Source organism: Nannobrachium achirus, assembly GCF_963921795.1.
Source record: "Nannobrachium achirus genome assembly, chromosome: 13".
Classification (NCBI taxonomy): Eukaryota; Metazoa; Chordata; class Actinopteri; order Myctophiformes; family Myctophidae; genus Nannobrachium; species Nannobrachium achirus.
In genome coordinates, this window is record NC_137833.1 from 34,119,446 (window position 1) to 34,143,969 (window position 24,524).

At 42.5% G+C, this 24,524-nt stretch overlaps 1 protein-coding gene across 1 annotated transcript in view; it reads left to right on the plus strand.

Moving 5' to 3' along the window:
* Positions 1 to 24,524, plus strand: part of LOC308297062 (AT-rich interactive domain-containing protein 5B-like) — a 94,960-nt gene that overhangs the window by 250 nt on the left and 70,186 nt on the right. The window contains exons 2-3 of the mRNA XM_080740453.1: positions 130 to 384; positions 14,514 to 14,748. Coding sequence (XP_080596579.1) covers positions 130 to 384; positions 14,514 to 14,748 — 490 coding nt within the window. The remainder of the gene's footprint in view (positions 1 to 129; positions 385 to 14,513; positions 14,749 to 24,524) is intronic.

The window sequence follows — 24,524 nt, forward strand, 5'->3', positions numbered from 1 at the left end:
TTGGCGTAGGCTTAATTATCCCTCCAGTATCTTGGTTTATGTGTCCTCTCTTGACTGCGAATAGTTTATGGAACGTTTATGGCATTTGTTAATTTGATGTATTGATTTGTGTATTTTTTTCCTCCACAGTGGGTGGGCTCGTCTTGCGGTTTACATGGAACATACATATTCTACAAAGCCTTTAAATTTCACCGGGACGGTAAAGCGAGGATCCTGTCCCTGGGAGACTTTTTCCTAGTCAGATGTAAACCAGAGGATCCCGTTTGCATAGCGGAGCTTCAGCTGCTCTGGGAGGAAAGGACGAGCAAGCAACTTTTATCAAGCTCCAAACTTTATTTCCTACCCGAGGATACTCCCCAGGGACGCACGGTCAGCCACGGAGAGGTAGGAACATAAAATGACTGAATTATTGTGTCGCTTAAACGCTTTATTTATTAGCCTATCGCTTCCTCAAACAGGATCAGTTTGTTGTTGTTGTGCTCTTGCATGTCCATGCATGCATGCATGCGCGCTTGATTGAATAACCTCTTTATTGCGTTAAGTGTTGCCAGTCCCCTGTCAGTGTTTGACATAGAGCAGTGGTTCTCAACCAGTGGTCCGGGGCAGTGGTGCAGTGGTGATTCAATGTTTGGGGGGTCGCGAACGTCGCTCGACACCTACTACACAGGTCTATTGATATGCAAATAGGCTAGTTTCTTTGTTAAACGGTTGTCCCGGGGACCACCAGTGGTCCAGGTGGTCCCCAGCTAAATGATGGAGAGTTGGTAACCAAATGGACCCCTACAGATCTTTAACTCCTGAGAGTGTACAGAGTTACATCATCGTTAAACATCTACATCTGCATTACCTTTACAAGAAGTCTACACAATTAGAGAATGTAGAATAATTTTGGTCAACGTTTGCCTGTCATTTCGCCCATATGGAACACGTCAATCAATACAGCATGGAATTGTGGACAAAATCTTATCCAACGATAACAAAATGTTTTGGGTCTGAGAGGCTAAATAAATCTCATCAAATGGTGGTCCGCGGCTCAAATGCCCAATAAATAATGGGCCTTTGATGATGTGGAAAAGGGTTGAAAATCACTGAGGTAGAGCAGAGGGCATTCTGATTAATAGGCTGCCCACGCACTGATGCACCGACATTGATGCATTTTAGACTTAAAGGGGGTTTGACCTGCAGAGAATGTGTTCTTGCTATAAGTCTACTTTCAGCCTGTTTGTTCATTGTAGTGTCAACTGCTGAATGTGCACTTGTCCAGCTGCGCTCAATAAGGCTGCCGCTGCGCTCTATGGGGTTAATTGTATTAAAGAGAGGGGGAAAATCCGCAAGAATCCAGCACGTAGGCACTGTGATTTCATTTCTTCATGATGCATGTCAAATGCTGACATATGGGCGGAAATTGCAAAATGACAACGAATATATATGGGACCAGACCGCCCTAGATTGATCAGTATTAAATATGTTGTAACGCTGCCTGCGCTGATGATGGGAGAGTCGCTTCTTAAAAAGCACAGCGAAGCAGAGACAGTGCTGCTGACAAGTCTAAACACTCTGTGATTTGCATATTATTCTGGACATTTTCCTCCATGATTTAATAGATGTGATGTCGTCGTCGCCTCACATTTACTGAACCACTTAAAATCTCAGTGTTACATGTGGCTGTTGGCATACATAGAGGCAGTAGTTATGATTGACTGTCTGTAGCCAAATGTAGCGCCTGTCATCCAGCCCACCGCTCCACTGAACGGCATTACTTTGATAAGTTGGTGGGAATGCTTTTCTCACTGGCCATAAAACAAATAATCTGCTCTTATATGCCATCATTACTCCGCATTGACATTCCTCATCGACCGACAACAAGGCTTTCATTTCGACCCCTCTCCTTTGAATCACTTGTGGTTGGATGAAAATTATTCTCTGCTGTTGTTGGAGCGGTGAAAGCGCTCCCAATGAACAGGTATGTCTGTGGGTGGGTGGGTGGGTGGCTGGCTGGCCATGTCCGTAGCATGGCAATACCTTGAGTGGCCACACACAAAACACTAGTTAAAGGAGGGGCGCTGTTTTGTGCAGGCCAGGCACACTCACCACTCACTCACAGGCACAGTTTACACTCACTCACTCACTCACATATATTCACCGCTCCACTTCGAACCGAGGTTTGATTTTTATATTGTTTATGGGGAAGGACAAAGCCGGGGTTTGTACTTGACTGTTCCGCTGATGGTTTACTTACATTCTTTCCTCTTGAGTAATAGAGCGGCTATCACATTTCCTTTTCATGAGAAAGGTGGCTATTTATGGCCTGCTGCTTAGACAAGCAATCATGTATGATGGCAGAATAATTCTTCTACCAACGGGCATAACCTACTAGACTATAGCCCTCTCGTTTTAGCCTCTAACACGCTGTAATTATTAAGTAATTACTTTGAGTGCATGCATGCATCGCCGATTCAGAGGCCATGCTTGCGCAATAAAGACTTGTCAGCTCCGCCCCTTTCCCTAATACTCATTTGCATTGCAAAGTGCTTACATTCCAGTTAATTGGGTATATGAAAAAAATATATAATATTAACCAATTCCCCAATCAAAAGGGCATGGTAGCTTAGGCAAATGTAAGGCGTTTAGGTGTAAGGAGAAATTAATATACTATAACACCGAAAATGATTTAAGGACAGCAGTGTAAGCTGTAGCATTCTCTAATAGAGTTTCAGATCTAATGAGAAGCAGAGGCTGAATAATGTAACAGCTTGCACCGCCAGAGGACACATTCCCGGTATATGCTGATACGTTTATCAAACAGAGCTGAATTGGAGACACATTTTTATTTAGAATAAACTGTAAAATACTATCATTTGATAATGATATGTTTAAGTGCTGTGTGCATGCCTGCAGATTGCCCTCAATGAAAGGGTTTGTCAAACCTTATGCCCTCAGCAAATAGGCCTACTTATATTACACAGTGGAAATTACCCTGACAACTCTAAGTCAGTTTATGACCTTCACTGAGCCCATTCACATTCTCGCTGACTTTGCCCCATAACACTAATCTGCACTGCATGAGTCAGCTAGCAGTGCTTAAAGTTGCAATCCATAATCCAAAAACAAGAAAAGAAGAAGCCTGTCTCAAAGACCAATGATACCATGATAATATTGGACTTGGGTCACCGTTGAAATCATAGACATGGTCCTCTAAGTGGCAGGTACTGATGACTAATTTGAAATGAGCATCTACAGTATGTGTGTAAAATGTTTATTTCTGTGTTCAGTGGTTGTAAACACTGAAAGAAGAAAGAAAATATGAGTTGGTTGCAAAGGGATGTGAAAATCATGATTACATAATCCACCTGAATGTTATTGCTGGTTGCTGGTGATATATTTTAATCTCCAACTGATTAATTCAATATCAGGATCTCAACATTGGTCTGCTGACAGTGATCATTGGGACCCATTTGACCTATGGCTTTGCAGAAGTAGGCCTATACCATACTGTATTTATAGGATTTATGTGGCAGCTTTTTTTCATGAGCTCAATAGCATTTGTGTTAATGTCATGGATTCCCGGATCATGTTCTCTTAATTAGATTTGAGTATTTTTACACCACATGTACTGTAGCTGAGCCTGACATTCAGTGTTTGGCCACTCGGGTAATTTCTTTCTGTAAAATTAAGAAGTACATGCATGCAGCTGTGATGTATTTCGAGATAGCAATTATTTGAAGCCTGGAGCCAATATACCCCAAAATACCAAAGGGATGCTTACCCCCCCTCAAGGCATAAACATCAAAACAACCTTTATTGAACTGGCTGTCCAGAATCACATTACTGATTCACTTGTGTTCTCAGCATTGTGGTATGATGTAATTTCCTGGGTATTTCTCAGGTATTTGTTTGCTCTGCCCCTCCCGAGCAGTGCTTTACTGTGCCGTGCTGCGGAAGGCAGTGACGAGAGGATTCAACCCATGACCTACTGTGCTTGTTTTTCTGCTGTCGCAGGAACTTGAGGTCAAGTCCCCTTTCAACATTGTCAGCTCTGAAGAGAATAAAAAAAGTGATTGAAATTGTGATTTTGTAAATAAGATATATATGAATGGATCATAACACATTATTCTCAGGCATCATTGAATCGTAGTTGTCCTTGTTATTAATCCATCATTTTTAAACCAGACATATTCCGAGTTAATGATTAAGTCCATATGTGCTGGAGGATCTATTTTTCATTGTGTCTCCATCTGACAGGCAGTGTTTACCCCAACCAGTTGAGCTCTGCTTGCTCTTTAAACAGGCTTTGTGTTGTGCTGCTCAGCCATTATGACAAACCCTCTATTGGGGCCTCTGCACTATTTGTCCTCCTGCAAAATGCCACCAACCAAACAGGCACATGTGTTTAAAACGCATTATTGAGTGACACATTATTCTATTTTGCACCAAATGGCCTTCTTCTCCTTCCGGCACTGCTTGCTGGCTGCAATGCTTTCTGTTGTTGGAACAGATTTTCCAGGAGAGAGCTGTTTTAGATAACAGTTAACTGCACAACACCCACTTATTGTAAACTCTGCTTCAGGGAGTTAAGTGTGTGTGTGTGTGTGTGTGTGTGTGTGTGTGTGTGTGTGTGTGTGTGTGTGTGTGTGTGTGTGTGTGTGTGTGTGTGTGTGTGTGTGTGTGTGTGTGTGTGTGTGTGTAACCTCTGCTTTATTGCAAATATGGCAAGTCGGTCTTATTGGAAATTCACAACCACGCAGAGTATTTCTGGATCTTGTTATATTAATGTGCTATTATCATCACCTCTGATTTCATCTGACCTCACTTCTCCTCCATTCCGTCCCCCTAGCTGACAAGGCTTTGGCACACATGCACAAACACACATGCACACACTGACAGGCTGGGGACTGCAGCAGTAGGCCAGTATTGATTGCTGTGGAAAACACTTTGGCACAGCTCCAGAGCCATCTCTTCAGTACATGGCAGTAGTCCATGCATGTGTTCCAGCGCTCGGAAAGCCAGCTTGTAGGGAAATTAGATTGTATTCATTTGCTGCTTCTTTGATTTGTCCTAAGGGAAAAAGCCTGAATGGGTAATTCAGGCATCTGGGATGCTAGTTGAGTTAAGTCTTAAGTGGCCCAAATATGTGACTGCTATTGCAGTGGATGGGGTCATCCTGCTGAATGACTTGAGTGTAAATGTGATATGGCACATTTCATATTGTGTCCCTTTTACTCACTCATACTGGGCACTTGTCTTGGCCAGTATGTGCATTATACCAGCTCTCCACATTCGCACAACAATGGCAGGAATTTGAGCGGTGGGGGCTAGTGTGTGTGTGTGTGCGTGCGTGTGCAATGGCGCATGCATGTGTGTCCCTGCTGCAGAACAAGTCATTAACTCTGAACACTGCCCTCCAGTGAATTCCTCACCATCACTGAAATAGCATGTAAATTATTGCCAGCTTTTTAGGATAGTGTAATTTAAAACCTTTTTAAATAGAATACGCTGGACATCAAAGGCTATAAAAAGCCCCACTAACATTTCCCATTGGTTTTTAAGGAGTTGTCATTCCTAGCCCTCATAATCTTTTGATTCCCTCGACCAAACTATTTTGTGACTCTGCAGACTAAGTAATGATATGTTGCAGGCAGTGCCTGGTTTGTCAACACATGAGAGACTTCTGGTGCTCTCTCTAGATTGGTTTTTCCACTTTGTCATTGACAAACCACTTGAACAGGCAAACATTTGCCTTGATGCATGATTCCAGTGCCCCCAGCTACAGCCGATCGTTATTATAACCTTTGAGGAAAACTGAGCCACAGACAAGCTGCACTTACTGATGCTCTCCAGCCAATATTTTTCATTCTTCTTCATAGGCGGAATGATTTCAGTAAGAAACAATAATGCAGTATTTCCGTTTTCACCAATATCTTTTGTGTGCATTTTATAGAAATAAATCAGTACAAAGCAGCAGTGATCCAAGCAAGCTGACGCAGCTGTTTTGGGGTGTTATCTTACATGATGGATGCCTCGACGACTTTAAGAAAGGCTTCGAGAATGCCTATTATTGAGCTATTTTTCACCATCTTCATGTCTGTAAACTACTGCTGAGTTCACAGGGATCACCATAGCTCATGTAAAAGTAATCGCTTAATGGAAATCGGTGAATAAAAGATAAGCTCACTACCCTGCAGATATTAAAGCGGCTTTGTGCATATGAATAAACCGCATATGCTTAAGTAGCCGAACACTTCGTACAATCTCGTTCACCTTTTAAATATTGCATGGTGAACTCTATCCAGTCTTAATGTGGGCTCAAAGGAACATTTCATAATTCAATTGTCCCCCTGCTTCCTCCCTAGAGCTCCTTTTTAATTCCCAGATAAGTTTGTTTTGGGACACCAAAGCCAAGGTCAGTCATGTGGAGGAGAGATAGATAATGAACTCATATTGCATTTCATTCTCAATCTCTCTCTCTCTCTCTCTTTCTCTCTCTCTCTCTCTCTCTGTCTCGCGCTCTCTCTTGCTGTCTCTCGCTCTCTCTCTCTCCCTCTCTCTCCCTCTCTCCTCATTGTTCATGTCACCATGTCCATTACTCAATTACTAATCTCCTTTGGCCTCAGGAATTCCTGGGCTGACCCCTTTGAGGCAGCAGCCTGAAACCTTCCCAGCATGGAGCTGTGTGTGTGTGTGTGTGTGTGTGTGTGTGTGTGTGTGTGTGTGTGTGTGTGTGTGTGTGTGCGTGTGTGCGTGTGTGCGTGTGCGTGTGTGTTCATTGCCTGTGTCTATGTGCACTTGTGTCCACAGGATAGAAAAACACCCACCCACTGGGATTTCTCCCCTGATTCCCAAGCTGAAAGCCCTGTCCTTGCGATGTGACGCTATGCCTTAGCACAGTGACATTCAACAATGTCTCCCTTACCGTTCACCCAGGATGCACCACTGTGTGGGTGCCCAATGGGAATTGTTCAGAGCAATATGGGATATCTCCGAGAGCATTCTTTATAACGGAATCACAGAATACGTATAGAATTGTGAATGGCAGGCCATCTCGCCATTTCTCATCAGCACATCATGCACTGTTGTGTCCATTGATAAATAGAATGATTTGTTATGAGGTTGCTGATGTTGTTGACACATCGTTTTCCAAGCTGTGGAGTCAATTATGTACAGTCATTACATATAAAGCAACAATATACTGCAGTTTAGATGTAATATTTCTTTTTTTATTAAACATTTGTACAATAAAATATTATTGCACTGACATTCAATATCATAAATTATGTCCATATAGTATAGCATCTTGGATATGGAGTGCACAGTAAAATCCTGAGTCTGTCCTAAAAGGACACATAAGGGACTTAAATTAACGCTGAGAATTTTACAGTGTATTTATTTAAGTGCTAAAATGCATTGTGTTGGCTGATGTCACCACACCACATTGGTGTGATCTAGCTGATGTGGAGTGTCATCTCTTGGCTTTGGGCTTGCAGTACTCTGACCCATATTATCAAGTGTCCTGCTGGCTCCATCTGCCCGGCCGCTAAGCTAGCAGCCTAACTCATAGTGACAGCACCGCATGGCGCGCCTGGGCTGTGCCTACAAAGTCAAGGCCCTCGTGTTTCCCAAATCACATCTCTGAAATTGAGTCTAAAGTCGTTGGTTTGAGGCAGGGTTTTTCTTGCAAGGAGGAATTTTTGGTGTCCCCAAAGAGGATTTTGGTACCCCCAAATGAAAATCAGAAGAAGAATGATTAGTATAAAGTATCCCTTGATGCCCAAGTAAGAGGATCTCCCCCATTCCAATCCTATATGAAAATTGCCTATAGGGTGGGCTGATCGAGCGTGGGCCATGGATGTCACAAACATCACATCCGGACTTACAAGATGCACCGTTGCTCTGAACTGCAATGAACTTGGCACTTTTCAGGGGACTGCCATGAGTATAGTCTAACCTCCTGGGGCCATGTGGGCGCACCATTGCTCCAATCCGAATGCAACTGGCCTCAAACACTGCTAAGGGGTCTGTCATGCCAAAAGTCACACCAGGAGTCATTTGGTGTCATACCTCATAGCTATCTCATCTCAAAGACGACCATCATAGGCTGGTCACATGAAGTCCAAAATGTTGAGCCATGCCATTCCCATGTGGATCCTGAGATCTACATGATTCGATTTTTGTTTATCAAATGGCCAGAAGTATAACAGGAAAATGCATAGATTTCTGTCAAATAAAGAATTTGACAGACATGGCAGCATGCATTCTTCTTTCAAAGCTGGCATATTAGGTTGGTACGGTCCAATGGTGTTGAGAGGTCTTATGTACACTACAGTAAGTGAAAGGTTTTCTCAGCAAGACACTGTATGGTTCTCAGAAAGGGTCACATAGTTGCTCTCACTATTTCTTAAACGTATTTGCTGAAAAGATTTCCTCATTAGAGAGTGTTTTAATAGATACTTAGCTTTCTCCAGTTGAGCTTGAGTTGAATGTTCTCAACTCAGTTTTTTTTGTTCTTGAACTAATCACAAACAAATTAGTTTGTTTGTTTTAGTTATTTCTAATAACATAAACTGACTGAGTTTTTAGAAAAGCGCTAATTAATATTATATTATCGTGTCTTTAGCTAACTTCTTATACAAGCCTGCCTGTTCAATCAGGAACATTCAGCAGTGTTAATTTATCCATTTGTGACTCGGAGTCAACAAATGGAAACAGGTCCATTTAGTTACACTCTTAACAGTAAAACTACCACTCAGGATTTTACAGTGTGATGAGCTCAAACAGCTTATGGCAGAGCTAATGGATATAGCCTGTTTGTAGATCTGTTGCCCTGTTCATAGACTGATTAAACTCTCCACTGAGTTGACAGCTGCAGAATTGCTCTCACCTGTTGTGCTTAGCTTTCAAACAGTGTTGCCATGTCCGCTTATCATAAGCGACGTTTGGCTTCTTTTTCTGTGTTTTCAGTGATTCGCTGAAGTGAACCCAGGACTACAGATCCCAGATTAACACAGGAAATGACGATTCCCAAATATTTTCGCTCCGCCCGGCTCAATGATGATATAGAAAAATCTCGGATTCTTCTCCCATATTGCTTTTTTTTCCCTACGGACCCTAACTTAAAGTTGTACCATGTAACTTTTTTTATAAAACAAATCTTAAAATTGTCCTAACTGTTAAATCGCTAAAGTTTTAGAACACCCACTCCGTGAATTTCAGCCTGTAAAGCCTTCTCTATATATGTAAACTGCAATCCTTTATTTTCCAGGTGAAAGAAAACATGATAGTCCGCCCGGCCATGTGCTTTTTGTTTACATCCTTGCCACATGGTGCGTTTATGTTGCGGACGAAAATAAGGTAAAAACACTGAAAACCCGGTGGATGAAATAATTGCGACCGAAGGTCGCACTTACTACAGAAAGCTGCTCGAGGTGTCCGTCTGTCCGTCCGTCCGTCCGTCCGTCCGTCACACACGTCACACGTCACACTTTTGCCCTGCTCATATCTCCGCAACCGTTGCCCCCATCCATGCCAGATTTTGCACACACACTCCTTACCTGCCAAACTACAACCTCCAAGGACCCCCGGAGCTCCAGGGACCCCCAGCTCCCTCGGGGACCCCCAAGTGTAAAAAATGAGCACATGTGCAAAAATTACCAAATGACCACCCCAACGGGGCTGCTCACGGGGCATTCCCGGGGACCACCCACTCCTGGTGCTCCAGAACGGATGCAAAAGTGGTGGCGCCCCCAGTGGAGGACCCCCTGCCACTGCAGCTCACATAAAATGCCGTAACTCGGGCTAGGAGCGACCGGGAGAGCCGGGGCCGGTACCTATTCGTCCGCCTTGGCGGCGCGGAGACCCCACCCCTCATTTCTCACATGGCCCTCTAGCGCCACCATGAGGCCGATTCAGATTTTGCCCTAAAATCACGAAAATCACTACACAGTATGTCTACACTCATGTCATCAACATGCTCAGGAAGATTTTGGAAAAACACATTTTTGCTCTATTTGTGGAGATAAGTGACCTACGGTCGCTTATCTCCCGATTAGGGAGTCTTACTGGTTAATTAATACCTGGTGGTAGTTGTGTTACTATCTATTTGTCAGCAGACATCTCCATCTGAAATTATTCGTTTCAGAAATGTTCAAAAATTACCTTTCTCTTTTTTTTTATATCGATGCGACGCGCTGTGAGCTTGTACATCGGCTATTTTCAAACAGCCGTAGCCCTAACCTAGTCACTACTTTTGGGCTTGTTATTATAGGCCTGGTTGCTTATTTCTCAGCAAAATCAGGCAACACTCCTCTCAAACAGAACAAGTCCCCAAACAGTATCCGGTGACACTCTCTCACACAATGCACTCAAGTGATTGATATAGAGGGAAAATGGTTGTGCTGCTGTTCTGTTTTTTATATAGCTTTTTCACTTGGTTGGGAAAGCTTTAGTGTACCATTGTGGGACCAATTCAACATGACAATATTCCATGCATTTGTATTTGGATTGCACTCAGTAGTCCAAGGAGATATGTTGATATTGTTTATCTGTGTTCCGGCGGCAGATTGCATCAAAGTACAGTTATAGAAATAGTTATTTCAGAGGAGATACAATGTCAAGGGTTTTTCTTTTTGGCGGCGGGGTGAACGCTATTTGCAGTTGCTCTGCATTATTCAAATGGCCTCGGGTTTTTTTTTCTGAAGGGAGAAGCGGGAGGGAGTCAGTTTTTCATTGCATAGAAAGCCGGCTACAATCACCCACCACCACCACCACTTGACAGCAGAAGACAGCTCATTATAAAACAACCAAAAACCCATGTTTGATGTTGCTACTTAGTGAAGGAGGCACAGCTACATCAAGCTATCTCTCGCTGGACTCCTTTATAAGGACATACTGTCTCCCAACTGGTGGAGATTTGATATGCCTGTAGTACTGTACCAGATGATGAGGGAGATGGATCTTTGTTGAATGTATCAATACCATATACAGCATACATGCAAAGGATATGAAAAGGTTATTGTGTGTGTCTAATTTCGTTTGTTTACATTTTGAGCTGTGTAGAGTATTATGTGTTGATGCAAGCACACATCAACAAAGTATTAAAGAAACATTAATCTACAACAATGAATAGGTATATTGATCTAATATATTGTATTTGTACGTCAGACTCCTTTCACGTGATCTGACCCTGTGTGGGTGTGGGTGTGGGTGTGGGTGTGTGGGTGTGTGTGTGTGTGTGTGTGCAATGCACCAAGTCAAATTCCTGAAAACTGTTGGCAATAAACAGATTCGGTTTGTGATACCTGTATATACAGTACATCTGTATAAATACATATTCAGAGGGGGGAGAGTGTTTGCAAGATGCTAGCTTACAGCAGGCTTCTTGGCCTGCAGAAAGACACACACAGATGTTTGGTAAATGGTATATTGAACCAAAGGGAGACTGCAGTCCCTCTAAATGTCTGCATTTTGCCTCATAGCCACATCTGTCCTCCAGATTTCTCTGCTTATGTTATAGCCTGCTCCCAGCACTCCACTCCACTAGGTAAAATTAAACCATTAGTCCTTCAAATGGAAACACTTTTCAAACATCTCTGCTTTGCTCTCTTTCCACAGAAAGAGAGCAAAGTTCCTCAGATATGTTATTTCCAAATCATGCTTTAAGGGGATTCAATCGAGCCTAAGAAAGAGAATACAAAAAATGGGAGTGGTGGAGCTAGCCCTAGAATGTCTGTGATCTTACATACCCCTAAGCGACCTCGCCCTAAAGCTAGGTTGCACAATATGGGGTTAATATTGATGGCATAAAACGGATTCTATTGTATGGGAATTCCCAGACATGGGCTTGATATTGATGGACATAAAAGGGATTATATTAGTGTGGTTTCCCTAACAGAGCATGTGGGAATCAGATGTAGAAGTCAGCTCCATATATGGAGATCTAGGTGATGATCCAATCATCTCCATGTATGGATATCCAGGGTTTGATCTTTGATGAGGTGATGTCACAACAATGTGATGTCACAATGTCAACAAACAGGTCAGCAGCTATAGACATTGAGGCGTTACTCAAGTACGGACAAGATGTGACGTTTCATAGTTAACATCTTACTAACACTTTATGTAATATTCCAAATACACAGCCATGGATCGGTCCCATCCACTTGCGGTTAGCAGACTGATCTCCGCGGCACTTTAAGCATCTGCGCTAGACTGGTATTGTTACACAATTTCTATAGGCTCCGAATCTGAATTATCTAAGTCACACAATCTCATTGGTAGATTCTTACCTTGATCTTAACCACACCAAATCCATACAGTACCTTAAACTTGCAGAGTACTTGTGTACTCACCCAATAATTAACTGCGAACGAAGGGCGCAGTTATTTATGAGAAACGGCACCTCATGTCTCTGTCCGTCCGTCCGTGTACGCTTATTTGACGGTCTATGGGTTTGCCGCTCTGACATCATGCTCTGACATCACTGTGATGTCAGAGGAACCAACAGAATCCCTTTTATGCCCATATATGGAGATCCCTCATCAATATTAAGCCACAGGGCTTCATATGGGAATGCCCATATATGGAGGAAGACGGCCCATATCTGTGCGGCTGGTTCTCCAGCAGGGAAAGGTCAAAGGTCGTCCGGATCGGGAATCGAACCGGCGATGCCCCCAGGCATCCATGCCTATGTGGCACAAGTGGTAGGACCAGTAGGCCAGCGGGCGCCCCTGTCCTCTAGTTTCATATCCTTTTGAGCGTTCTGGCAGAGTTAGTGTGTTTAGTCAAATATCTCCACTTTTCCATGAGCTTCATGGAATATCAAAACTTCCTTTGGGAAGCACAAACGTGTGGTGCACACAATTGGCAGTGTGGTATGATGAATTACTGCACACCAATCGCAAAGCACCTGTCTATTGTGTGCCCCAAACGTTTGTGCTTCCCAAACACACGTGTGTTCTCAAAGGAAGTTTTCATATGTTCAGTCCGAGTCATTTCAGGTCCGGCCCCATCGCTGACAGAGAATGTCGTCCGTGTGAAGCTCGTGGAAAAGCGGAGATATTTGACCAAACGCGTGTTTTCTGCCAGAACTTTCAAACTAAAGGACAATATCTGACTCCAAGTCTTTGGAATTAATTATTGGGTGTGTACACAAGTAGCGAGGGTGCTTAAAGTGCCTGTCTGCTAACCACAAGTGGATGGGACCGATCTATGGCTGTGTATTTGGACTATGGCTGTGTATTTGGAATATTACACAAAGTGTTATATGTAGGCTCCGAATCTGTGAATGATTTAAGTCACACAATTGGTAGATTCTTACCTTGACCTCAACGACACTAAATCCATACCTTAAACTTAACCCGCTGTAACACATAGTCTAAACACAACAATTCTACTCCAATCCTACTGTACTACTGTACTATTCTTACTGTAGCTCTGCTTTGATACCGCCGGTTCAAGAGCCACTACCATGTAAACAATAATTGTGTTGATTATATCAAGGGCTTGTTCACTGACTCACTTGCTATTATGAATGTATTTTATATACACTACAGTACCAAGGCAATTTAGTGAAGAGGGTATTAGAAATGCTCAGTAGGCATCCCACAATTCCTTTTGCATTTTAAGTAGAAAGTGTAATCTTATGTGACTGGGATCACATTAAATCAATGGAAGCCAATGAATTAGCCTGACATTTGAAATCAGAATGTGAACATATCATGATCATTGGTGATGAAGATCACTTTGCTGGATGCAATGTAATTCTTTTTGCCACTATTTTTATGATTAAGATGGTTCAAAGACCCACAGCCACTGTCACACTTGATTAATCTCCTGCTAGTTTCCCATGAAATAATCTCCCATATCAGAGGGCTCCCACCAGCCCCAAGTGTTTATTTGCATTTGAGTGGATCTGGTTTTACAATGCTGCTTGACCGTATTTCGTACTGTAACTAACAGTCTCCAGGCCAGTGGTTTTCAACCAGTGGTCTGGGGACCACCAGTGGTCCTTGAGGGGGTTCCAGGTGGTCCCCAGCTAAATGATGGAGAGTTGGTAACCAAATGGATATAGATCTTTAACGCTTTGAGAGCGATGGACCCTTACGGGTCCATTTGGTTTCATTTTACGCTCATAAGAGTTACCTTTTGGTCATCGTTTGCCTGTTATCTCTCCTATGGTACCAACATCAATACAGAATGGAATTGTGGACAAAATCGTGTCGAACGACAACAAAATATTCTAAGTTTTGGGTCTGAGAGGCTAAATGTCATCAAATGGTGGTCCGTGGCTCAAATGTCCAATAAACCTTGATATGAAAAGGGTTGAAAACCACTGCTCTATGCACATGCAGCACCACTTTAATAGGCCATTACCTCTATGTTACTACTAGTTCTGATTTTCATAAATATTCTGATTATTAAAAGTCCATACAGTACATCATTCTTATACCAACCTTTTATTTATTCACATTATTATGATGTGTGTATGAATTGCATTGTATTTCTCCTGGTCTCTCTCGCAGCACGAGGTGATAGCGGTGTCGGAGAAGGTGATCGTGCGGTTGGGGGACCTGGTGAAGTGGACGGTACAGGACTTATCAGGATGGGCCCACGGGCTGCGGGCAGAGCCCCTCAAGCCCTCCGTGTTGCGGGAACTAGGGACCAATGGCAGGAGAGAGGCCCTGCATCGGTACCGCGAGAGCACCCTCACCAGCGGGCTGAACTTCAGGGACATTCAGAAGGAGAGGGCGCAACTAGGTGAGGACCAATTAAATAAGGCCACGGGTCCGATATACATCACTGTCCGGGGGGGTCCGGGACCCTTAGGGGGTCCTCAGAGTTGCTACAGGGGATTCTCCAAATCGTTGTGTGATAGAAACTTGTTTTCTTCCCTTTTTCATATTAACCACTTGAACCCTAGCGTCCATATTCTGAGAACTTTACTGCGAGGTGTTGTGAGCTTGTAGACTATTTTTGGCAAAGAGCTTTGGTGTAGAGGGGAAAAAGAGCTCCAAGTACAGAGTGAAAGGTCAAGTTTATTAAGTATTGACGGTTCAAGTGGTTAAATATCTGAAAACACACATTAACATGAATCCAAAATACACTGCTGTCAAAAAATGAAACTATATGGAAAAGGTTGTGGGGGCCCTGCTTCATCTCTCTCTCAACTAAGGGGTCCTTGGCCTAAAAATGTTGATGACCCCTGTACTAGGCTATGTTCACAGTCACACTCCAAAAAAGCAACCACAACCAGAGAACAACTCTCTATCAGACCATGTTTAATAGCCCAGCAGCAGTCCATATTCCTCTGTCTCTCCTTTTGTCTTTTTTGCTGTGGTTGACATATTTTTCAAGGATGTTCTACTTTATATACCGTATAAATACACACTACAAGAAGAGCATTTACTGGTTTTGTATGGTTAAGATAGTGTGTTAAAATAATTATATACTCATGTCTACTCATGTCTTCTTCGTTTAAAAAGCATTGTGTTGACTGGAGTAATACATTAATTTGTGTTTGGGATTCTTCCGGGTATAATGAGCCGAGAGTGACACCAATAAGACAAAAAAGCAGCCTGGAGTTAATGCAAGCTCAACTGACAACACATGATACCACTACAGAATATTACCGCTCGTGCGTGTGCGAGTGCATGACACGACCAAGACGCTGCACTCAAAATCTTATAATTCAGCTGGCACTGACTTTGTTGCATTTAAATAATTGACTCATAACAAACAACAGGCCACTATAATCCAGTGTCTCCTCATATTCATCGATTCTGATCGTAATTGGGGGTGTATCTCGATGGGATTCGGCATCATTATAATGTGCATGTGAATGGCTCCCTTGGCAAGCGGCTGTATCCATCATGTGAATGGTCCCATTAGGTGTCAGTGAGGTGTTTGACTCTCAAGTGGGGGTTTAGGGTTTCAGTGCTGCATTAACTATGAATCAGCTTCAACATAAAGCCCAAATGCCTCTTGGGATGACTCATAGCCAATATGAAAAATAACATCCAATATTTCAGCTGAAGTGTGGGGGAAAGAACATAATGTTCCCTTTGAAGCTGTTTTCCAATTATTATCCCCTCCCTTTCAGATAGCTGTGATGTAACGTCTAATGCTGATTACAGTGGGCATAACGTAGCTAAGCAAGCATCCCCTGCTAAAAATACAGCCACGGTTACAGGATATACATAAGTATGCCAAAATGATTTGGGGTAAAAAAAAAAAAAGAAGAAAAAAGAAGAAGATTCTATTCCCTGTAGGATTGAGCAGTGTATGAATGTTCTGAAATTGTCTGCTGCTTGGATCTTCAAGGAAGAGGAGGCTCTGGATGCTATATTGCCCTTGAATACACCATGGACACTGTTAGAATCTCATACACAAAGAGGACACAGGAATCAATAATGGACGCTTTGTCGTTCCACTACTCCACAAATCAATAGAATTTGATTGTGCTTGTGCGCGTGTGTGAGATCGCTTGCCTGCATAAATGTGTGTGTCAGCTCGCCTCTTAAGTGATGTGTCTGTTATGTTCCATATTGTAACTATCTATCCATGAATATGCTCTATAGTAGAGTTTATAGACTGATCTGTGGTCAGTGTAATGACCTCACGATGATGCCATTGTTCTGAGGCGTGTGTGTGTGTTTGTGTGGGTCTGTGTGTGAGTGTATTGCTAACGAGCGGAGCTGCCGTTAATGACTCCATCAGGCTGTTTCTAAATGCACTTGTCACTCTGATGGGACACTCTGCTGAGAATGTGCCTGCTCAGCAGAATGAGCTGTGGTTCTGGCAGGGCACCAGATGCACACACACACACACACACACACACACACACACACACACACACACGGATGCAGGCTGAAATTCACACTATACACTTGACAGTCTGTGGTGTGCGTTCACTCATTTTTACGTTGTTCGCCAGCTCTTTGGCTTGTGGCAAGCGTTGGTAATCTAACAACGGGAAAGAGATACTGCTAGACACAGAGACAGAGTTACAGAGCAAAGGATATAGTGTTGGAGAGACAGGAGAGGCAGAGAGATAACTCATTTATCAAGGGTATGCATGCTACTCTGAGCGAGGGTTTGCATAGAAATATGAAATATGGCACTGCACTGCTGACTGTTGAAATGAAATATTAATATTGTAGGAGCAGATATCCAAAGTGCCCTTCAAGTGTTCTCGGGCTCAATGTCCATAATTCTGTCGTAGCTGTTTCGGACAGGTTTTTTTAGCCTGACTTTTTCTGATTTATGTTGAAATTAATGTCTAATTTATGATGATACTGTTGCTATGGTGGCTTGCATTTGTAAAGTGTAGACCCTGCCTGCAGCACCAGCTGAACCATCTATCCGCTGATTGTTATTCCCAGGCTAATGTGTAACTATGTCAGAGGAATTGGATTGTTCCCCATAACAGGATACTGCAGCAATCCCACAGGCTGCACAGAAAACCATTGTGAGCTAAAGAGCAATAAAGTGTGCCATTGTTATTGAGGGGAACTTAACTTTTTTATTCTGTGTGCGTATCCTAACATTTCCTGGCGCACTGCCAAAGTGAATAAAGTGCACTGTTTTTGATCAGTCTCAGACACTAAATGAAAAAAAAAAAAAAAAAGGAAAAGAGGTCAAATTTGTGTTGAATAGCAGGATCAGAGTGGCATTGTTCTTGGTCTAAATTATGTGGGGCAACTTATTTGTTTTTTGAGCTTAGAAAACACAAGGACAGAAACCAATGGCCCCTGCTAAACACAAAGTAATTCGTTTCTGAAACATGTGACCGTGTCTGTTGTCCTGCTGCATTGACCAGTGTTACTCTTTTTCTTTTTCTTCTTATACTGTAAGCGCAAGGTAGAGAGAAGATTGGTTGATAATTCAAGTACCATCCTGGGAGAAGTAATGCAGTGTTTCAGAGGCAGGTTGATTTGGCTGAGGCATTCCGTGTCACTGAGAATGATGCTGTCACACACATTATGGTCTGTACAGTAGTTTTTGGAGCCCATGCTGCAAAAGTAAAAACCTGACGTCAGCAGAAATTCTGGTATCACTCCAAAACTCCAACTGCAATAAGTTGCATCAGATCTTGCATGTTTGCAATGTAATATAGTTTGACATAATATACTCACTTCATTATATATTCTGTTCTGTGTAGTTAATATCAAATTTATAGTGCGAATGCAGGATATTCACTTGAATTTTTCTTTTTTTCCATTGAAGTGAGCATTAGCAGCTCTTTCTACAGTGTAGCCCACCAGGGATGGCTTGCCAGTGAAGTTTACATTCTGTCCCTCTATCTCTCCCTCGAGGACTGGCCTGATTTTCTTTCCTTTTTTTCCCTCACTTCCTTACGAAATTGGTTTCTGGTTGTATTCTACCAGGCTGGGTATGGGAGAGCTGTATCTGCAGATAGCATGGTGGATTGTACCGGCAGAATCAGAGAGAGCTTTGGGGACAAAAGAAAACAAAGGGATGGTGCTCCTCTCACAGAAATAACTCAATAGGCTTACTCGCTTGTCTTCCTTCAATCTAAGGCCTCAGTCAGCGAGCCGGTGATCGTATTCTGACTTGAGATGATGTGGAAGATTATGCCAGGTCATAGCCTGCGACTCCTGCCTTCAAAGAACAGCGCTGCTGCCTGAGTCCTGTTCTCACCTATCATCTGAAATGCTTCACTTCCCAGCATTCTCATTATTGATGGGGTTATGTGGTCGTAAAACAAAAACAAAACTATGTTCAGGCAACAGAGCAAATAACCACTACAGCTACTGTAAAAGAATGTGGATTATATTCTTTATGACGCAAAAAGCTCATGCAAGCATTCCCATATAAAATGCAGAGTTACCTGATATTGCCCTATTCTGTACTTGTACTGTAAGTGAACATCAGAGCTGCAATTACATTGATTTGACCTGACGATGCAGTAAGACTCTTTGTAGTTACAGTTTCAGCACTGTCACAAGATTCTTTCCAGTTGGATATGGGAGCACTGCGTTTCCCCCTGATGCAACATCTGATCTCTGTGCCAACCCAGCCACATACATATACCACAAGTTGATATCCAGACAATTCTTCAGTTTAGAACGTGTCATATTGATGTAGTTGAGAGATTCGGTCACCCTTTCCATGGCTCATTCAGAATGTTCCGGAATGTTTATACGGATACAGGCCGGCGATAAAGAAACAGACAGATGTCATCTCCTCATGGCTGATTTGTCTTGGTGACAATACGGAACGATATTTGAGACTTGCACTTGCACTATCGCGCGCCACAAAAATGCTTTATGTTTCAGCTGCAACATGGTCGGGCAGTATGGCGTGCTTTTTCTGAGGAGATAAAGAGAACACAGCATGGCGACGGACGAATAACTCTTGTGACCCTGAAAGAGAAAGAATGCCTATTACAGATTGTTTTTTTGTGTACAATGTGCACACCGTACTGTACTCCCTATTCAAGAACGTGGCAGATTGTATCGTTTGTACTTGATTTGCTTTCCGCCCCTCAGACATATTCGCCTCCCCCTCTGTGATTTCCACAGAACTAATTCTAGAAACTGTCCAAAATCCCTTCGAAGAAATTTAATGGAGTGTTTGTATTGATTATGTGCCTCTGTGCCTCTCTGCTCTCCTGCTCTCCCAGTCTCTGGTGGTGGGGAGGGCGGGGGGGTACTACAGCAATGTCTTCTTCATAATGCTTAGACCTGTACGAGAGAGAATCACAAGCTGTTTTTTTTCTCCCTCTACTGATCTGCTCATATCATTAATTCCCTTCTGACTGAGGTCTGGCTGGAAGCCAGAGAATTCTAAATCTGTAAGCAGTAAATTGTGTGGCAGGGTGGAAAAATCTATTAGATGTTTGAGCATGCCTCGAATTTGAATGTGTGCGCGAGAGAGAGAGCTCCTGTACTGCCTTACATTGAAATCAAATGCCACTATCCTGGATTGCTACTGTATATTCATTATCAATTTGTGGTATTTTATTTCCTGAATGTCAAATTTATGTGTTTTGGGGCTTGGCGTGGGAGGGGTTGAGCGCTGGGGAGCGAGGGGGGTTGACTGGTGGACAGTTAAACAATGAGAGTTGCCCTAGAGGAAATGAAGAGCTCTGTCTCTCCATTAGCCTGGTCTGAAACAACAGCTCTGTCTCTCTTTTCTCCATTAGTCAGGTCTAGAAAAACAGAGTAGCTATTGATGTGACCTCTGCTAAAGTAGTGAGAGAGAGAGAGGGAGAGGGAGAGAGAAAGAGAGGGATTCTTTCATAATAGCTTATCTGTCTCTTGCAAACATTTCCTAATCTATTTATTCTTTATTCAATCTTTTTTTTTTACGAAAGGCACTGAAATATGCAATGCACATCACAAGATCATAAGCTCTTATCTGACAGAAATTGAGAGAATCGCAGAGGACTAGGAAAAGGCAGCATGCCTTTAATTAAATGGATTGCCTGCCAGTTCCACTTATTCTATGACTAATACTTAAATATTACCCCACCACCACCAGCCTTTGCATAGAGATTTATATTCATCTCTGTCAAAGTGATGAGGTTGTAAGTGGGGAATTTGTAAAGCCTGTAAGTCTGATGCTCATTTTTATGTTTTACAGCACCATAGATGTTTTTCAGTGCCAAAAAGTAGTTTTCGTACTTGTCACCCTGCATCTGATATGTCTGAAATGGTAGCACATTGTTACACTTGAGCCTGATTTATGCTAAGGCGTGACATATCGCTAAACAAACACACTTAAAAAGTTATTTTCAACTGAAAACATGTTCGACACTATTAAAATAAATAAATAACAGTTTAAAATACACAATTCTTCTCGAGCAACAAGCCACGTGGCAATTTGTCACTTCAGACACATAGTTCTGCAGAATCCCATTCTGCTCTCGGATATCTAGAGAGACAATTACCTTGATGTGATGAGAAGATTAAACACACAGTCAAAGCTCCAAAATTGTATTGCTGGCACACAAAAGTGAATGAGGCAATGTCACCAAATGAAAAATAATAAGTGTACCCAATTGTTGGTTCTGTTTTGAAATACAGTAGTATATCATGTGCAGTACTATTGCGACTGTAGGTCGCAGTTAACTATGAAAACCGGCACATCTTGTCCGTCAGAGGGTGGGTGGGTGGGTGGGTGAGTCAATAACGCTTCAATGTCTATAGACCGATTTCCTGAGCGCTCCCCTGTAGAGAGCGGAGACGACATTTCTGTGGTGTAAACCGCAGCCAGTGGTGGAGATAAAAGTATTGAAAATGGGAAATACTCAAGTAAAGTACAAATACTCAAAATTGTTATTACACACTGTTTACACCGCAGAAATGGCGGGCGGCGCCCTATGCAGGGTGTCACTCAGGAAATCGGTTTATAGCTGACCTGTTGTGACATCACATTGTCAAGGCAGCCTGTTCTGCCAATCGTATATGGAGATCCCTGATGTCATCAATATTAAGCCCATATTTGGCAACAATGCCCATATATGGATGCTCCATATGGCCTAGACAGAATTCATTTGCAAGTCAAGACTGCTGACTATCATCACCTGGATATCCATATATGAAGATCATAACGCTGACCTCATCAAAGATCAAACCTTGGATATCCATACATGGAGACGACAAGATCATCACCTAAATCTCCATATATAGAGCTGACCTCTACATCTGATTCCCAAATGATGCCCTGTTAGGGCAACCACACTAATAGAATTCCTTTTATGCCCATAAACATTAAGCCCATATCTGGGAATGCCCATCCAATAGAATCCCTTTTATGCCATCAATATTAAGCCCATATCTGGGAATGCCCATATATATTGTGACAGTTTAACCCTTGTATGCCCATATATGGAGGTGCCTGATAACCAACCGCAACTCGAATCACACTTGCAAATGAATTCCCTCCTGCGCGACCTCGCCCTTTGCTTTTCGCCCTCAGGGTGTCTGTCTTGTATACCATATAATTAAGTTGTCCACCTGCTGCCTTGGCGTTTGATGGAATTCCTGTGCCACATCAATAGGGCATATTTGAATTTAATTAAATTGGATTATTGAATCAAGTTTAAAAGTGTTGTGCGGCTCACTAGGCATCTTGGACATCTCAGACTCAACATTTAATATGTCTGCGTATGAGCTCACCAGTCCATATGCTTTATAAATAAATACTACATGTAAATCTGTCCTTTTCTGGGGGTCTGTTGGCTGGTGGTTGGACCTTATCAAAAACAACAAGAATTGCACTGTTGACTGAAAACTTTAACCATATATTAGTGTCACTGCCACACTAAAAACATTTTGCGGAGAAATACAGACCTAGAGTATCTTTTTCCACACTAGTTTATGGAGCTCCTTACATCAGAACATTGAGATTTAGGTTGAAATTCCCCCTTTAATACTTTGCCAGCCTGCCCAGAAACCGTTGAACACAAGTACTGCCGATCAATCTTCTATTTATTTTTAAACATGTTTAAAAAAAAAACAATGGCCCAAATGATAACAACACTGGAGCGCGCCCGCTACGTGTATATAGTTACACTAGTAGAGGACCGGCGTTACCTACTTTCACGACGTTGCAGGGCGATCCCTCCATTCATTTGCGTGGGGCGAAACAGGGAAAACAGCGATAAAAACCAGCGCCCGAAAGTGCTTTACGTCCACGATCCACGCACAGCGATCTAAACGCATTTAATCCAGTCATTATGAAGCCTTGATTTCAACTTTCGTCTCATCGAAAAAGACACAGAGAAATGCTAAGCTAACAGCTCATCCTGTAATGAAAGTGGATGGGACGATGGCTATGCTAGCGGAAGCCACGAGAGGCACTTCCTGTTTACATGATCGAAAGAAAAAAAAACTTTAGATGGACCCCTAAAGACACAGAGAAGAACGGGCGATCGTTTTCTTTTTTTTTATATAATTATCATTAATTTCAATGACCTAGTCCGGAAAATTCCGGTTGGCTAATTCGAGGACAGATGTACGGTTGAGTACGGCCCGGCTGAGGAAGTTAAGAGATTGTAGTATATATTTTTGACACAAAGTTTGAAACAAACATCACATGTGACCAGCATGCATCTTCTGTTCATTGTTGATCCACTGTGTCTTTGACAGCGCCTTGGTTCTGGGATTTTAGCCTTGGAAGAGAGCTATAATATGTACATTATTAAGTGCTGTTCACAACAATGGTGGTTACACAGAATCCTTTGTGTTTCCTGGAATGAATTGTACATGGTGGTCCCACATGACTTAACAGAGTTGTCTCTGCATTATTTGATGACTTCCACTACAACCCAATACAACAAAAACAATTGCAGTACAAAATGTACTGTTACAGAACAAAATGTACTGTAGGAAGTAGATTATATTCAATAAATATCAGGACCTCTTTCCTTTTATCTCATTTTCCCAGTGTGGTAATAACTAATGCGTAAATAGGAGCACATCAACTTTTACATCATGTACTAGACCTAATTATAATGTAGCGTGATGGTACCGTTGGGTGATAAAATGCACTCAGTCCAACCTGTACCAGTGCAAACCCAGCACTCGTGCTCATCCTGGCTGCACTTCTCTTGATTCTCGACATCCATTTAACATCCATCATAATGTATAAGACTCAACTGATCCCAGTGTGCCCCTTGCCCAGACTGTAGCTCATACGCACTATGAAAGATAGACTTTAGAAGGTAGCTTCATAGAACTAACACTGTGTTCATTTCACTGCACAGAGGTAATGTATTTGCCCCCACAGAGAACAGTAATTGCAATGCAGCTGTGATAGATTCCAGACCTTTGTGGGAGCAGTGAATATGCAGTACGTTATGTGCATGTGTGTAGTGTATGCACACGTGGGCTGGTATAAAATGTATAACAAACACATGATAGTTTTATTCAAAATAACAACATATGATGTAATGTGTGTGATTTTTTTTTAAATATCTCACTTCAGAGTTTGCAGTGTGGCATTGGCTGCATTGATTTATTGAGTGCCAGGCCGGGTCGAGGGAAACCTACGGCTGAAAACAATAGATCATAGATGCCTCTCTGCCCTGTGTTCCCAACCTGTCAGTACATTTCCTTGTTATGTGCTGGGCTGAGCAACAGAATGAACTGCATTCACCCTGTCCTGTTGTTTCCCCTGATTTTCACCCTAGCACGTCATTGGAGCTATTTTTCTCGGGCTGTCCCTTTTTTATATACCGTGTATGACATTTTTGTTGCAAACAATTGGATTTCTAATCACAGCCAATTTCACAGCCAATTCATTATATGGCATTTAAAATATATATGTTTTCAGTATGCTTTATGTCCATGACATCACAGTCCGGAGGATTGTAAACAGATGGAGCTGGTTTTTAATGACATATTGCTATCTTAACCATAAGCCATAGACTATAAGCGTCTATTCTTAGGGTGGGGTGGGGTGCGTGGGTGAGGTGTTCATCATCACACGGGGATAATGTCACTCCTGTCTTTCGCATACACTGTAGACTGTCATGTCCCACGGCCAAACAAATCCCATGTAGA